The sequence below is a fragment of the Petromyzon marinus genome, chromosome 56, assembly GCF_048934315.1.
Source record: "Petromyzon marinus isolate PM22_M1 ecotype Great Lakes invasive population chromosome 56, UKy_Petmar_22M1.pri1.0, whole genome shotgun sequence".
Lineage (NCBI taxonomy): Eukaryota > Metazoa > Chordata > Hyperoartia > Petromyzontiformes > Petromyzontidae > Petromyzon > Petromyzon marinus.
Window position 1 is genome coordinate 8678216 of NC_133722.1, and position 16380 is coordinate 8694595.

General features: G+C 55.1%; 1 protein-coding gene and 1 long non-coding RNA gene across 3 annotated transcripts in view; one reads left to right on the forward strand and one right to left on the reverse strand.

The window, feature by feature from the left end:
* Positions 1-702: 702 nt before the first annotated feature.
* The window catches only part of LOC116954654 (uncharacterized), a 45110-nt gene continuing 29432 nt past the window's right edge, over positions 703-16380 (reverse strand). For both annotated transcript variants that reach the window (XM_076052534.1, XM_076052535.1), the window contains 3 exons: positions 7004-7123; positions 5852-6930; positions 703-2396 (listed from right to left, as the gene is read on the reverse strand). In XM_076052534.1, the coding sequence (XP_075908649.1) occupies positions 1279-2396; positions 5852-6479 (1746 nt within the window). In that variant the 5' untranslated portion in view covers positions 6480-6930; positions 7004-7123 and the 3' untranslated portion in view covers positions 703-1278. The remainder of the gene's footprint in view (positions 2397-5851; positions 6931-7003; positions 7124-16380) is intronic.
* Positions 14736-16380, forward strand: part of LOC116954653 (uncharacterized) — a 106803-nt gene continuing 105158 nt past the window's right edge. The window contains exon 1 of the long non-coding RNA XR_012929690.1: positions 14736-16287. This is a non-coding gene — a long non-coding RNA (uncharacterized LOC116954653). The remainder of the gene's footprint in view (positions 16288-16380) is intronic.

The following is a 16380-nucleotide window of genomic DNA, read 5'->3' on the forward strand; positions in this document are numbered from 1 at the left end:
AATCGTCCTATCATCACCCTCACCCCCCTTCACACTCTGCAACTCACCACGCCCCCTCGATCGATTTCAAGCGCAATTATAACAACAACAACAACAACTGCTCGGCTTTGAAACGAATCGAACCCGAATCTGTCAGCAACCTCTCAAACAAACGCGGGACGCAAGCACGCGCGCCCAACAACAACAACAACAACAAAGAGACAAAGATCCCCGGCATAGCCTTCAAGAGGCCGTTGGGGCAAGTGCTGCCAGCGTGCGGAGGCGGGCGGGTGGCCAGCAACCACGCCCGGCCGCCTTTGTCTCCCTAGTGGCGGTTTGTACACACCGCGCCACGCGCTGTACTCATTTGAGGCTGAGCCGACCTAGGGGGGAGGAACCCAGTTCATAGAGTCGTCACCGGTGGTGGTGGTGGCGGCGGTGGTGGCCGTGAGCCGGGGGGTGTCTGTGGTGTCCGTGGCAGCGGTGACGCTAACCGCTGCGCCACCGCTCCTCCGCAACCACAAACTCAAGGCGTCAGACACAACAACAACAACAACAACAAGACTCGACACAACTCCCCCACCCCCCACCCCCCCCCCCCCGGTGTCCAGCATCGCTCAGGGCCCCCCAACAAAGCAAACCACAGAGCCCCCTACGCCCCCTCCCCCCCCCCCGACTCTACATCTCTCCCCCATCACCTCTCACTGTGCCCACCACCACCACCACCAAAGACAAAGTCCCTCACCCACCCCCCCTCCCGTGTAGCCTTCACAGACTGTAGGGGCAAGTGCTGTTAGCGAGTAGCAGCACCTATGAAGGCCGGCACGGCACACGAGGGGGTGGGTGGCCAGCGCCACGCCCGGCCGCCTTTGTCTCCCCCAGTGACGATGTTTACTACACACCGCATCAAAATACTAATTTGAGGCTGAGTCGACCTCGGGGAGAGGCCCAGAACCGGTTCAGAGAATCGTCACCAGTGTTGGTGGCCGGGCTCGTAGCCGTTGCACTGTTGCTGCCAAATCGGCACCACCACCATCAGCAGCATCATCAGCAGCAGCAACAACATCATCATCAGCAGCATCATCATCAGCATCATCATCATCAGCAGCAGCAGCAGCATCATCATCATCAGCAGCATCATCATCAGCAGCAGCATCATCATCATCATCAGCAGCAGCAGCATCATCTGCAGCATCATCATCTGCAGCAGCAACATCATCAGCAGCAACATCATCAGCAGAACATCATCAGCAGCAGCAGCATTATCATCATCAGCAGCAACATCATCATCAGCGGCGGCTACAAATGGGTCAGTCGCGGAACGTCTGGAAGGACCCCGTGGCCCCCTCGCATCCCCTGCGCCAAGACCCCGAGGTCGGGGTAGATCCCCTCGCAAGGGGCCTCCTCATCCCCTTGCTCGTATCCGAAGGGGATCGCGGCACCCTGGGAACTGAAGTCCATCCCGCAGACCAACAATCTGCTGGCGCTCGCAACTTCCAGCTGCTGCTGCTGCTGCTGTTGTTGGTGGTGGTGGTGCTGTTGTTGGTGCTGCTGCTGCTGCTGCTGTTGGTGGTGGTGGTGACCGCCGTACTGATCGATGGCCGCGTACACCGCGGCTCCGTGCGCAACCACGGGCAGCTGGCGGTGGTAGCGGCCACCGAGGCACCCGTCGGACCCTCCGGCAGTGTGCGGCGTGAAATCGTGGCCCTTGACGAGACTTTTGGGGGCATCGCCGCCACCGCCACCACCGCCGCCGCCGCCGCCGCCGCCCGAGTAGCCTCGTCTGAGCATCAGCGACGACGACGAAGACGACGATGGCGATGATGGAGATCCGCCGCCGCCGCCGCCGCCGTCTCCCGCGTGAGCCACGAAACCCGGAGACGTCGCGAAGGCCGCGGCCTCGTGGCACTTGCCGAAGAAGTGCGGCGACGAGCGGTGGTCGTAGGCGTGCAGCGGGTGACCCCCCAGGGCGAAGTGACACGAAGGGGGGAGCCCCGGCGGTGACGCGCGAGGGGGTGACAGCCTCGACCCCAAACCCACGCCACCCGCAGCGACGCACGGCGGCGACAGTGGGCCAACGCCCACACCAACACCGCAGCCACCGAAACCTTTAATCTTCTGGTCCTTCTTGTACTTCATGCGGCGGTTCTGGAACCAGATCTTGATCTGGCGCTCGGTGAGGCTCAGCAGGTTCGCCATCTCGATGCGGCGCGGACGGCAGAGGTAGCGGTTGAAGTGGAACTCCTTCTCGAGCTCCACCAGCTGGGCACTGGTGTAGGCGGTGCGCGCCCGCTTGGATGCAGCCGCTGCGGCGGTAGCGGTGGACGACGAAGTGGTAGAGGAGGAGGAGGAGGAGGAGGTGGTGGAGGAAGAGGAGGAGGAGGAGGTTTTGTCACTGGCGCCCGTGGCGTCGGAGCCTATGGGGAAGATGATTTCATCGTTGTGGTGGTGTTGGTCGCGGTGGAATCGTATTCTTACCAAAATAAAAAAAAACATGAATAATTTTGATACCGGCGCAAATAAAGACGAGAATGAAGTTTCCACGCTAAACCGGTTTTGGGAATCGGGGTTACCGGTCTTTGAGAGTCAGGAAAACAACTCGGGGCGTACCCACACTCTACCCTACCAAGTGCAGTGACCAGCTGGCGGGCCCAACGTGGCGAACCCCTTCATAGCGCTGGGAAGACAAAAGCGGCGGGGAAGGGGTGGAGGTTGTGGGGGAGCAAGGGGAGGGGGAGTCATGTAGCCCGTGTACCCAGCCACCGCATGCCCAAGCAGCTTCTGTTTAGAGGAGGGGGGGGCTAAACGGGCACGACACGGGCTAGAGAAGAGATGGAGTGATGTGGGTGGCCAGCACCACGCCCGACCGCCTTTGTCTCCCTAGTGGCAATGTTTACACACCGCACCAGGTACTCATTTGAGGCTGAGCCGACCTAGGGGAGGCCCGAGACCGGTTCAGATAATCGTCACTGGTGTTGGCCGTGAGCGGGAATCGAACCCGGGTCGTCAGGTTCACTACACTATCGCAAAGACAACAACAACAACCGCCATTCGCCACTAAGTGGCGGTGACGTCACCACGATGCTTGTGCCAGGCCATGTGCACCTTGAGGCCACGTGAAGTGTCGAACGCCCACGGGCAGGAGGTCACGGGGGAGACCCAGGTGCCACGGGTCGACTGACTGAGATGACTGGCTGGTGCACCACCTGTGCCCCCTACTGTGCCAACTTGCTGTGCTTTAGCCACTCGACGCTCCGCTCATTGTTGTGAGCGTCGCTCCTCCGCCCTCCTTTGTTGTTGGAGGGCGACTGCCTCCAACTGTTCAATAGCGTCTTTCACGAGCCTCCTCCACAGAGGCCGATCTTGACACCGCTGGTACCAGTCATGGGCAACTCCACTCAGCTCCACATTCTCCTGTACCACATCACTCCATCTCTTCTCTAGCCCGTGCCGCGCCCGTTTAGCCCCCTCAATCCTGCTGAACAAAAGCTGTTTCGGTATGCGGTGGCTGGGCATGCGGGCTACATGACCAAGCCAACGCAGCCTTGCCTGCCGGAGGAGCTCACCGATGGGACCTTGCCCAGATCTTTCAAGGAATTGTGAGCTGCTCACACAATCCAGCCTGGTTAAACCCAGGATAGATCGTAGGCAGGCCAGCCTAAATGTTTCCAACTGGCGAAGATGCTTCATTAAGGGGGTCCACGTTTCGCAAGCGTAGAGAAGGGAGGGAATGACCGTGGCCGAGAAGACCTGAAGCTTAGTGCGGAGCAACAGACCAGGTAGCTTCCACACAGCGTTACGCAACCGATGAAAAAATATTGCCGCTCGGATGATTCGGAGTGAGACCTCTGCTGTTAAACTGGAGCCGGTCATAAGCACACTGCCCAGGTATGGGAAACTCTCCACTCTCTGCACAACTGCCCAAATCACCGATTGGGAGTTGTGGGGGTGGAGTGTCTGATGGTTCAAAATACCCAGGCAGGTGCTTAGTTTTGGTGGGGCTGATGGTAAGGTCCCATCTCTTAGTGGCATGCTCCAGTCTCAGCAGCGTCTCCAACTCCTCCTCTGAATGAGCAGCTATTACCAAATCATCGGCATACATAACGTGGTTGAGCAATAGAGAGCCATCCCTTGACCGCTCCCAGGCATCGATCAGCCTCCCATTATATCTGTACCAAATGGAGATTCCCCCGGTACAGCTATTGAAGGCTTCACGAACTACGTGGTCAAAATAGATGTTAAATAATGTGGGAGCCAGAGGAAATCCCTGTCGCACCCCAAGGTGTACATGGAATGGCTCTGACTCCCGGCCACCTAGTTTTACCTGGACCCACTCACCATCATGAAGGTCCTTAATGATCCTGAGCAGAGGGTCAGGGACTCCAAAAGCACAAAGAACAACCCAGAGCCCAGGCCTACTGATGGTATCATAGGCCTTGACCAGGTCAATAAAGCAGAGATGTAGGTCTTGTTGGAATTGCCTACACCTCTGCTGTAGCAGACGGACAGAAAATATGGCATCTGTGCAGGACAGCCCTTTCCTGAAACCGCATTGGGGCTCCGCAAGCCTCTCCTCAGCGTGCCTGGCAAGGCGATGTTGAATAATCCTTGCCAGGACCTTTCCCGGCACACTGAGGAGTGAGATGCCTCTGTAGTTGTTACAGTCTGTGCGGTCCCCCTTCTTAAAGAGGGGGACCACCAGGGCATCCTTCCAATCCTGCGGAACCCGTCCAGTGGTCCAGAGGGCAGATCAGCTCCACGGTAGGTCCTGGTGTCAAGGACATGGGCTCGCATCCGCTGATCCGTCGCTATGTAGTCCAGCAGATGTTCTTGCTTGGACCCGGCATGCATCCATGATGTTGTGTGGATGCGCCGATGCCGGAACAGCGTGTTGATAATTACAAGCCCATGGGCTGCACAAAAATCTAGCAGCCTCCTACCGTTGTTATTGAGCTGATCTGGCCCATGCCCTCCAATCACTCCAGACCAGGTGCCAGCATCATGACCAACTCGGGCATTGAAGTCACCCAACAAGATGACTCTATCCCGAGGGGCCACTTTAGCCAGCATCTGTGACAGAAGGTCATAGAAGGCATCTGACTCATTGGCTTTGCCTGCATCCCTCCACGGATGTTCGTCTTCGGTGGGGGTATAAGTAACCACGACCACCACTCCTCGCTTCGGTTGATGGGAAGGCGAGCCCAAGGTAGTCTGGGGCTTACAGCTTCCCACACCTCACCGCCACGCTCCCACACACCCTTCATTCATTTGTTCAAAAGAAGAGCCACCCCCTGTTGTTTGGCATTCTGCTGCCCCGAGTAGAGGACTGTCCACCCCTCATGGTGGCAGGAGCCTGAACTGGTACACCGGACCTCCTGAATGCCACAGAGATCCAGGCAGTACCGGTCCAGCTCCCGACAGAGGAGTGGCAGCCTCTCCTCCGCAGTGAGCGTTCGAACATTCCACGTGGCCACACGAAGTGGCTTTTCGTTGTTTCCAGAGTAGCCCCGAGGATAGAGATTCAATCTCCTGGCTCCGCCAATTGAGGTTTGGCCAGGAGACGTCATAAACGCCTGTCCCCCCGGGGCCTCCGGCACAAGCTTATTAGTTATATATTTCAGTCGTGGTTTAGTGGTAAATTTTTGAAGGTGGAGGGGTTACCAGCTCCTCGCACCCGTCCAGAGCCCCCGTTTCGCCACTGTGGTGGTCACAGACGTCATGAGGAGAGGGGCCAATCGGAATTGGCCCTCCCCCCACAGCACTGTCCACGACAGAGTTGCCCGTCCGACACACACACACACACACAGACACACACACACACAGACACACACACAGACACACACAGACACACACACACACCGTCGTCCCGTACCTGCAACGGGAGGCGAACCCTTGCCCTTGAGCTTGCAGCTCTGCCTCGACTCCTTCATCCAGGGGAAGATCTGCTGCGTGAAATCCGCAGTAGCCGTCGTGCAGGGCGCACAGGGGCCGCGGGAGGCAGCGGTCCCGACTGGCGGCTTACGCGGATTTCCATCGCCGTCGGAACTCGACGACGGGGACCTGGGCTCCTGTAGCCGCTGCATCTGCAGCTGCGCCTGCAGCTGCTGCTGCAGGTGATGCTGCAGGCCGCACGCCCTCATCCCCCGTTGCAGTTTGGCTACGCACCCGCGCGGGAGGTCGAACTCATCCGACTGCACCTCCGCGGCGTGTTCGTCCTCTTGCAGGGAGCACGCGGACACGCAGTAGGGGCTGTCGGGATCCATCAGGGGCAGCTGACGGTGCTGCTGCTGTTGCTGCTCTTCTTCCTGGGCGGTGGCGGAGTTCGCGGCCGTGGTTGCGGTGGTGGTGGCGTTGGTGGTGGCGTTGGTGGTGGCGTTGTGACCCCGCGGTTCGGACAGGGATGCGAAGCCGAACCCAGCGGCGGCGGTGGCGGTCACTCCGAGGTAGGCGTAGGCACCACCCATTGGTGAAGCCACGTCGTAGAAGCCAACCTTCTGCATGGTCTTACAACAAGAGCCACCACCACCTAGCAACCACCACCACCACCACTTACAACAACAGCTACCACCACCACCTAACAACCACCACTACCTACAACAACAGCTACCACCACCACCTAACAACCACCACCACCTACAACAACAGCTACCACCACCTACAATCACCGCCACCTACAACCACCACCTACAACAACAGCTACCACCACCAATTACAACCACCACCACAATCTACAACCACCACCTACAACCACCTTCAACAACAGCCACTACCACCTACAACCACCACCACCTACAACCACCACCACCACCTACAACCACCACTACCTACAACAAGAGCCACCACCACCTTCAATCACCACCTACAACCACCAAATATACAGATAACCACCACCACCTACAACCACCCCAAACACCACCTACAACCACCACCACCTACAAATACCACCACCACCTACAACCACCAAATATACAGATAACCACCACCACCTAGAACCACCCCAAACACCACCTACAACCACCAACACCTACAACAACAGCTACCACCACCTACAACCACCACCGCAACCACCAGCACCCCCTCCTCCCCTCTTCGCCCTCGTGTTAAGCTGGAGGCCGCCTGGATCACGGAAGACGTCTCATTAGACCTGGCGGAGGAGAGACACACAACGATATTCATGGAATATTAAAACACGAGCCAGCGATAGTCAACAGATTTCGCACGCAATTTGGATCGAAGGCGTGCAATGTGGTTGCAACCAAAGTGTTTGGAACCATCTAGGAAGTGTCATCTTCTTGGTAGCTCCATACTGGGTCTATGTGGATCTATGCAGCTGTGTGTGAGTCTATGAATCTATGTGTGGGTCTGTGAGTACATCTATGAGTCTATGAGTCTCTCTGAGTCTATCAGTCTCTCTGTGTGAGTATATGCGTCTCGATGTGAGTCTACGAGTATCTATGTGAATATATGGGTCTCTGTGTGAGTCTATGAGTACACCTGTGAGTCTATGAGTCTGTGTGTGAGTCTATGAGTCTTTGTGTGAGTCTATTGACTATCTCTGTGAGTCTATGAATCTCTGTGTGCGTCTGAGTCTTTGCGTGATTCTACGAGTCTCTGTGTGAGGCTATCATTCGTGGGTCTATGTGTGATTCTATGACTCTCTGTGTGGGTATATGTGGCAAGTTGGCACAGTAGGGGGCACAGGTGGTGCATCAGCCAGTCACCTCAGTCAGTCGACCCGTGACACCTGGGTCTACCCCGTGACCTCCTGCCAGCGGGCCTTCGACACTTCACGTGGCCTCAACGTGCACATGGCCTGGCACAAGCGTCGTGGTGACGTCCCCGCCACTTAGTGGCGAATGGCGGTTGTTGTTGATGTGTCTCTCTGTGAGTCTATTAGTCTCTGCGTGAATCTATGAGTCTCTGTGTGAGTCTATGAGTCTCTCTATGAGTATATTAATCGCTATGTGAGTCTACGAGTCTCTCCGTGATTCTGAGAGCCTCTGTGTGGGTCTATGACTCTCTGTGTGAGGCTATGAGTCTTTGTGGGTCTCCGTGTCTCTCTCTGAATCTATGAGTCTCTGTGTGTCTATAAGTCTCTGTGTAAGTCTATGTGGGTCTATGTGTCTCTCTGTAAATCTATGAGTCTCAGTGTGAGTTTATGGGTCTCTGTGTGTGTCTATGTGTCTCTGTGTGAGTCTCTGTGTCTCTGTGTGAGTCTATGTGTCTCTGTGTGAGTCTATGTGTCTCTGTGTGAGTCTATGACTTTCTGCGTGGGTCTATGCGTCTCTGTGTGGGTCTATGAGTCTATGTTTGGGTCTATGGGTCTCTGTGTGAGTCTATGAGTCTCTGTGTGAGTCTATGTGTCTCTGTATGAGTCTATGTGTCTCTGTGTGTGTGTCTATGTGTCTCTGTGTGAGTCTATGTGTCTCTCTGTGTGAGTCTATGTGTCTCTGTGTGAGTCTATGACTTTCTGTGCGGGTCTATGCGTCTCTGTGTGGGTTTATGAGTCTATATTTGGGTCTATGGGTCTTTCTGTGAGTATATGAGTCTCTGTGTGAGTCTTAGTCTTTTTGAGTCTATGAGTCATTGTGTGAGTCTATGTGTCTCTGTGTGAGTCTATGTGTCTCTGTGTGAGTCTACGAGTCTCTGTGTGAGTCTACGTGTCTCTGTGTGAGTCTATGTGTCTCTGTGTGAGTCTATGTGTCTCTGTGTGAGTCTATGGGTCTCTGTGTGAGTCTACGAGTCTCTGCGTGAGTCTACGAATCTCTCTGCGAGTCTGATTGTCTATTAAGAGTTCCCAGATTTCGCACACAATTTGGAAGCAACTGCATTGGACGTAGCTGCACCACGATTAAAATCGCTCAAATTTAAGTATGAATGTAATTTTACAAAATAGTTGCTATTACGTACTTAGAAAATTAATAGACCACGAGGTTTCGATCGCAACACAGCAGCAGAACTGCAGTTCTCCTGCTGTGTTTGTCTCTCACCTGATGACGGTTGCTTGTGTTGCGATCGAAACGTCGTGATCTATTAATTTTTTACCCACGTGACGACTTCACCGAAATAACCAACGAGCATGGATTCCTGCAGTCACGAAAGCTTCACATTAAGGTCGCTATCATGATTAAGTGTTTGTGAACAACGAGTCGTGTTTGTTACACGAGTGTAGGAAAAACGACACACCCGGAGACAACCCGCTTGCTGTACTGCCTTCTACTGGAGAACCAGGGGTTTACGGTGACACCCCATCTCTGTGTGATTCACCAATCCTCGCTGCTACCGCTGCTGCTGCTGCTTTCAGAGTGCTGGGTTACAGGCAGCCACGCGCTGTCTCGCCACCAGCGCTCCCATCATCATCAGGAGCGACCGTGGTCAATCCACTGCTGGATGAAGACCTCCCCCAAGCCTCTACCGCCATCATCAGGCATGTCGCTTGATGAAGCCGGTTGTTGTTGTAGTCACCAGCGAAACGTCGTGAACTCAAATTGTAAACGTTGTGGGTTTGACTCTCCAGCACAGCGGTGGTGCTGAAGTAGTGCAGCACAGCTAAGTTCCACGTTCTGTCCACGTGACACACCGTGCTAATTGGCTGTGTCGGCTGGTGGTGGGTGTACTTTTTTTAACGCGATCTCTAACCCAAAAACCATCACGATGATTAATATTGGTCGCCAAAGCAGACGTCTTACATTGACGATAATACTCATGATGATGCTGAAGATTCAAATTATGGTAATTATGACGCTGCTGATCCTAATGATGATAATACTGATGGTATTGATGATGATGATGATGATACTGATGATGATTATACTGATGGTAATGCTACAGATGATAATGATACTGATGATGCTGATGCTAATAATGATGATGATAACACTGAGTATGATAGTGATGATAATGATACTGATAAAAATGATGAAACTTATGATGATAATGATGATGATACTGATGATGATGATGATGATGACCCAGCCACCCCATCCCTCCTCACTCCACGTGTGTCACCCCCTGTGGAGACAATGCCGTTACTGACGAGCGGCTAATGAGGAGGTGGTGGTTGGCGGGGCTCTGGGGCATTGGTCAATGATTTATGACGAGCGTCGGGGTCACAGCCGAGCTGAACTCCCCGTGACCTCTAGACCATCGCTCACCGCCCCCCACCCCCGTTTACTCCGTTTCCCGTCGGTCACGACCTCATGACATCGCCAGCACAGCAACACAACGTGCCACCACCACCCAACACCACCACTCAACACCACCACCACCACCACCACCCAAACTATGTATGTCTATGTAGGCTATGTAAGTCTACGTAGACGCTGCCCAGCAACGAGCCCCTGAACCCTGCGTGACCCCCCGCACCGCTACGAGCGACACAACACGACCATGCCTCACACCTCTCTGTCACCCAAAGCCTCCTCCCTTACCGCCACCACCACACACGCACGCACACACAGGCACACACATACACACGCACACACAGGCACACACACGCACACACGCACACACACAGGCACACACACACACACGCACCCACACACACACGCACACACACACACACACACGCGCACACCCACACACACACACACGCACACACACGCACACACGCACCCCCACACACACGCGCACACCCACACACGCACACACACGCACAACAAACCGACCCACCCATCATAAATCACCAAGACATTTACCGCGTCCATCGCTTAAAAGTGCCCCCAGAAAATAACGCCACAGCGGTGACCAATCCAGCAGTGACCACTCCAACGGTGACCACTCCAACAGTGACCACTCTAACAGTGACCACTCCTGCAGTGACCACTCCTGCAGTGACCACTCCTGCAGTGACCACTCCAACAGTGACCACTCCAACGGTGACCACTCCTGCAGTGACCACTCCAACAGTGACCACTCCAACGGTGACCACACCAACAGTGACCACTCCAACAGTGACCACTCCAACAGTGACCACTCCAACAGTGACCACTCCTGCAGTGACCACTCCAACAGTGACCACTCCTGCAGTGACCACTCCAACAGTGACCACTCCAACAGTGACCAGTCCAACAGTGACCACTCCAACAGTGACCACTCCAACAGTGACCACTCCAACAGTGACCACTCCTGCAGTGACCACTCTAACAGTGACCACTCCTGCAGTGACCACTCCAACAGTGACCACTCCTGCAGTGACCACTCCAGCAGTGACCACTCCAACAGTGACCACTCCAACAGTGACCACTCCTGCAGTGACCACTCTAACAGTGACCACTCCAACGGTGACCACTCCAACAGTGACCACTACAACGGTGACCACTCCTGCAGTGACCACTCCTGCAGTGACCACTCCAACAGTGACCACTCCTGCAGTGACCACTCCAGCAGTGACCACTCCAACGGTGACCACTCCAACAGTGACCACTCCAACGGTGACCACTCCTGCAGTGACCACTCCTGCAGTGACCACTCCAACAGTGACCACTCCTGCAGTGACCACTCCAGCAGTGACCACTCCAACGGTGACCACTCCAACAGTGACCACTCCTGCAGTGACCACTCCAACAGTGACCACTCCAACGGTGACCACTCCAACAGTGACCACTACAACGGTGACCACTCCTGCAGTGACCACTCCTGCAGTGACCACTCCAACAGTGACCACTCCTGCAGTGACCACTCCAGCAGTGACCACTCCAACGGTGACCACTCCAACAGTGACCACTCCAACGGTGACCACTCCTGCAGTGACCACTCCTGCAGTGACCACTCCAACAGTGACCACTCCTGCAGTGACCACTCCAGCAGTGACCACTCCAACGGTGACCACTCCAACAGTGACCACTCCAACGGTGACCACTCCTGCAGTGACCACTCCTGCAGTGACCACTCCAACGGTGACCACTCCTGCAGTGACCACTCCAACAGTGACCACTCCAACGGTGACCACTCCAACAGTGACCACTCCAACAGTGACCACTCCTGCAGTGACCACTCCTGCAGTGACCACTCCAACGGTGACCACTCCTGCAGTGACCACTCCAACAGTGACCACTCCAACGGTGACCACTCCAACAGTGACCACTCCTGCAGTGACCACTCCAACAGTGACCACTCCTGCAGTGACCACTCCAACGGTGACCACTCCTGCAGTGACCACTCCAACAGTGACCACTCCAACGGTGACCACTCCTGCAGTGACCACTCCTGCAGTGACCACTCCAACGGTGACCACTCCAACAGTGACCACTCTTGCAGTGACCACTCCAACGGTGACCACTCCAACGGTGACCACTCCAACAGTGACCACTCTTGCAGTGACCACTCCAACGGTGACCACTCCAGCGGTGACCACTCCAACAGTGACCACTCCAACAGTGACCACTCCTGCAGTGACCACTCCAACAGTGACCACTCCAACGGTGACCACTCCAACAGTGACCACTCCAACGGTGACCACTCCAACAGTGACCACTCCAACAGTGACCACTCCTGCAGTGACCACTCTAACAGTGACCACTCCAACGGTGACCACTCCAACAGTGACCACTCCAACGGTGACCACTCCAACAGTGACCACTCCAACGGTGACCACTCCAACAGTGACCACTCCTGCAGTGACCACTACAACAGTGACCACTCCAGCAGTGACCACTACAACAGTGACCACTCCTGCAGTGACCACTCCAACAGTGACCACTCCAACGGTGACCACTCCAACAGTGACCACTACAACGGTGACCACTGCTGCAGTGACCACTCCAACAGTGACCACTCCAACAGTGACCACTCCAACAGTGACCACTCCAACAGTGACCACTACAACGGTGACCACTCCAACGGTGACCATTCCAACAGTGACCACTCCAACAGTGACCACTCCAACAGTGACCACTCCTGCAGTGACCACTCCAACGGTGACCACTCCTGCAGTGACCACTCCAACGGTGACCACTCCAACAGTGACCACTCCAACAGTGACCACTCCTGCAGTGACCACTCCAACAGTGACCACTCCTGCAGTGACCACTCCAACAGTGACCACTCCTGCAGTGACCACTCCAACAGTGACCACTCCAGCGGTGACCACTCCAACAGTGACCACTCCAACAGTGACCACTCCAACAGTGACCACTCCAACAGTGACCACTCCTGCAGTGACCACTCCAACAGTGACCACTCCAACAGTGACCACTCCAACAGTGACCACTCCTGCAGTGACCACTCCAACAGTGACCACTCTGCAGTGACCACTCCAACAGTGACCACTCCAACAGTGACCACTCCAACAGTGACCACTCCTGCAGTGACCACTCCAACAGTGACCACTCTGCAGTGACCACTCCAACAGTGACCACTCCAACAGTGACCACTCCAACAGTGACCACTCCAACAGTGACCACTCTGCAGTGACCACTCCAACAGTGACCACTCCAACAGTGACCAGTCCTGCAGTGACCACTCCTGCAGTGACCACTCCAACGGTGACCACTCCAACAGTGACCACTCCAACAGTGACCACTCCTGCAGTGACCACTCCAACAGTGACCACTCCAACAGTGACCACTCCAACAGTGACCACTCCAACAGTGACCACTCCTGCAGTGACCACTCCAACAGTGACCACTCCTGCAGTGACCACTCCTGCAGTGACCACTCCAACAGTGACCACTCCAACAGTGACCACTCCAACAGTGACCACTCCTGCAGTGACCACTCCAACGGTGACCACTCCAACAGTGACCACTCCAACAGTGACCACTCCAACAGTGACCACTCCTGCAGTGACCACTCCAACAGTGACCACTCCAACAGTGACCACTCCTGCAGTGACCACTCCAACAGTGACCACTCCAACAGTGACCACCCCAACAGTGACCACTCCAACAGTGACCACTCCTGCAGTGACCACTCCAACAGTGACCACTCCTGCAGTGACCACTCCTGCAGTGACCACTCCAACAGTGACCACTCCAACAGTGACCACTCCAACAGTGACCACTCCTGCAGTGACCACTCCAACGGTGACCACTCCAACAGTGACCACTCCAACAGTGACCACTCCAACAGTGACCACTCCTGCAGTGACCACTCCAACAGTGACCACTCCAACAGTGACCACTCCTGCAGTGACCACTCCAACAGTGACCACTCCAACAGTGACCACTCCTGCAGTGACCACTCTAACAGTGACCACTCCTGCAGTTACCACTCCAACAGTGACCACTCCTGCAGTGACCACTCCAACAGTGACCACTCCAACAGTGACCACTTCTGTAGTGACCACTCCAACGGTGACCACTCCAACAGTGACCACTCCAACAGTGACCACTCCAACAGTGACCACTCCAACAGTGACCACTCCAACGGTGACCACTCCAACAGTGACCACTCCAACAGTGACCACTCCAACAGTGACCACTCCTGCAGTGACCACTCCTGCAGTGACCACTCCAACAGTGACCACTCCAACAGTGACCACTCCAACGGTGACCACTCCAACAGTGACCACTCCAACAGTGACCACTCTAACAGTGACCACTCCAACGGTGACCACTCCAACAGTGACCACTCCAACAGTGACCACTCCTGCAGTGACCACTCCAACAGTGACCACTCCAACGGTGACCACTCCAACGGTGACCACTCCAACAGTGACCACTCCAACGGTGACCACTCCAACAGTGACCACGCGACAGCAGTGACCACGTAAGGTGTCTACAAGAAGGGATGGAGAGACAGACAGAGAGAGAGAGGCAGAGAGACTGGGAGCCGAGACAGAGAGAGAGAGAGACAGACACAAATAGAGACAGACAGAGAGAGAAACAGAGAGAGACAGAGAGACACAGAGAGAGACAGACAGAGAGAGACACACACAAAGAGACAGACAGAGAGACAGAGAGAGACAGACAGAGAGACACACACAGAGACAGACAGAGATACAGAGAGAGACAGAGACAGAGAGAGGCACACACACAGAGACAGAGAGACACAGAGAGAGACAGACAGAGAAAGACACACACACACAGAGACAGACAGAGAGACAGAGAAAGACACACACACAAAGAGACAGACAGAGAGACACACAGAGAGAGAGACAGAGAGAGAGACACACACAGAGACCGACAGAGAGACACAGAGAGAGAGAGAGACAGAGAGAGACACACAGAGACGACAGAGAGACACACACACACAGAGACAGACACAGAGAGAGAAAGAAGCAGATAGACAGAGTTGCTAACCACTGCGTAGAGTTACAGAGTATTGTATCCCAAGGCCGGATTGCGTTGGGATTATCTTCGGTCAACTCCAGATTACATTCTTCGACGAGGTGAGACAAAGACGGAGATATGGAGAGACAGCGAGATACAGAGACACGCAAGGAGACGCAGTGAGTCAAACAAAAATTAAGAAAGTTGGTAACCTCTAGGAGAGCGATCTATAATGTTTACTGAATCAGAATAAACGGAATTATGTGGCCAACTGTACAATCCGAACGTCGAATTAAAACATTCGACTCGAGAGGAGTGAGAGAGAGAGAGAGACTTGGGGAAAGATTTGGAGAGACAGAGGGATGTGGAGAGAGAGAGGGAGAGGGCCAGAGGGATGTGAAGACTTTGACTTTTAAACAACTTTTATTGCGCGGCGCTAAAGAGCACCGCGCACAACACGAAAGAAAAGTCACGTGGTGGTGGTGGTGATCATCGCGCACGTCACGGTGACGAGCGAGCGCTTCAGATGATGAACACGTGGGGGGTGCCGTGCACGCTGGTACAGAGAGGGGCTTGTCCGGCTCCCCAGCGTTCGAAGAAGACGCGCTGCACATCACCGACACGTGTGTGTGTCACGTGGCGTGCTCCAGCCGGAGCCGCGCCTTAAGCAGGCCTCTGAACACTGGAAGCAGCACAGATCAGCCGTCAGTGTCACCTTGCAGCATCTTGCTCCTCGTTCTGTAACACCGCCAACTTCGCCTGAGCACAGGCGAAGTTGGCGAGGTCATGGCGCTTGTTAGCGAGGTAAGAGAGAGAGAGAGATGTGAAGAGAGTGAGAGAGCGAGCGAGAGACGTGGAGTCGGAGTCTCCCGACAGAGAATTATCACGAAGTCCACGCCGGGGGCAGGAACTGCTCTGGACTCTGGATTCTGAACTTGGACCGAAGTGATTCGACGGCTCTGGATGTACCCGCTGGAGGTCCCGGTCCGTGGCGTTGGACATCAACAGGTCACGACATTTGTCGGAGGTTCGGCTGTGGGGATGGCGATGGTGATGTGGCGGTGATGATGGCGATGATGGCGATGGTGCTTTGAAGGTCAGTTGCGTTTGAGAGTGAGAGTGGGGAGGGGAGAGATTTAGGTGAGCGTTGCGGTGAGCGGTGAGCATAGCGGTGAGCGTTTCGGTGAGC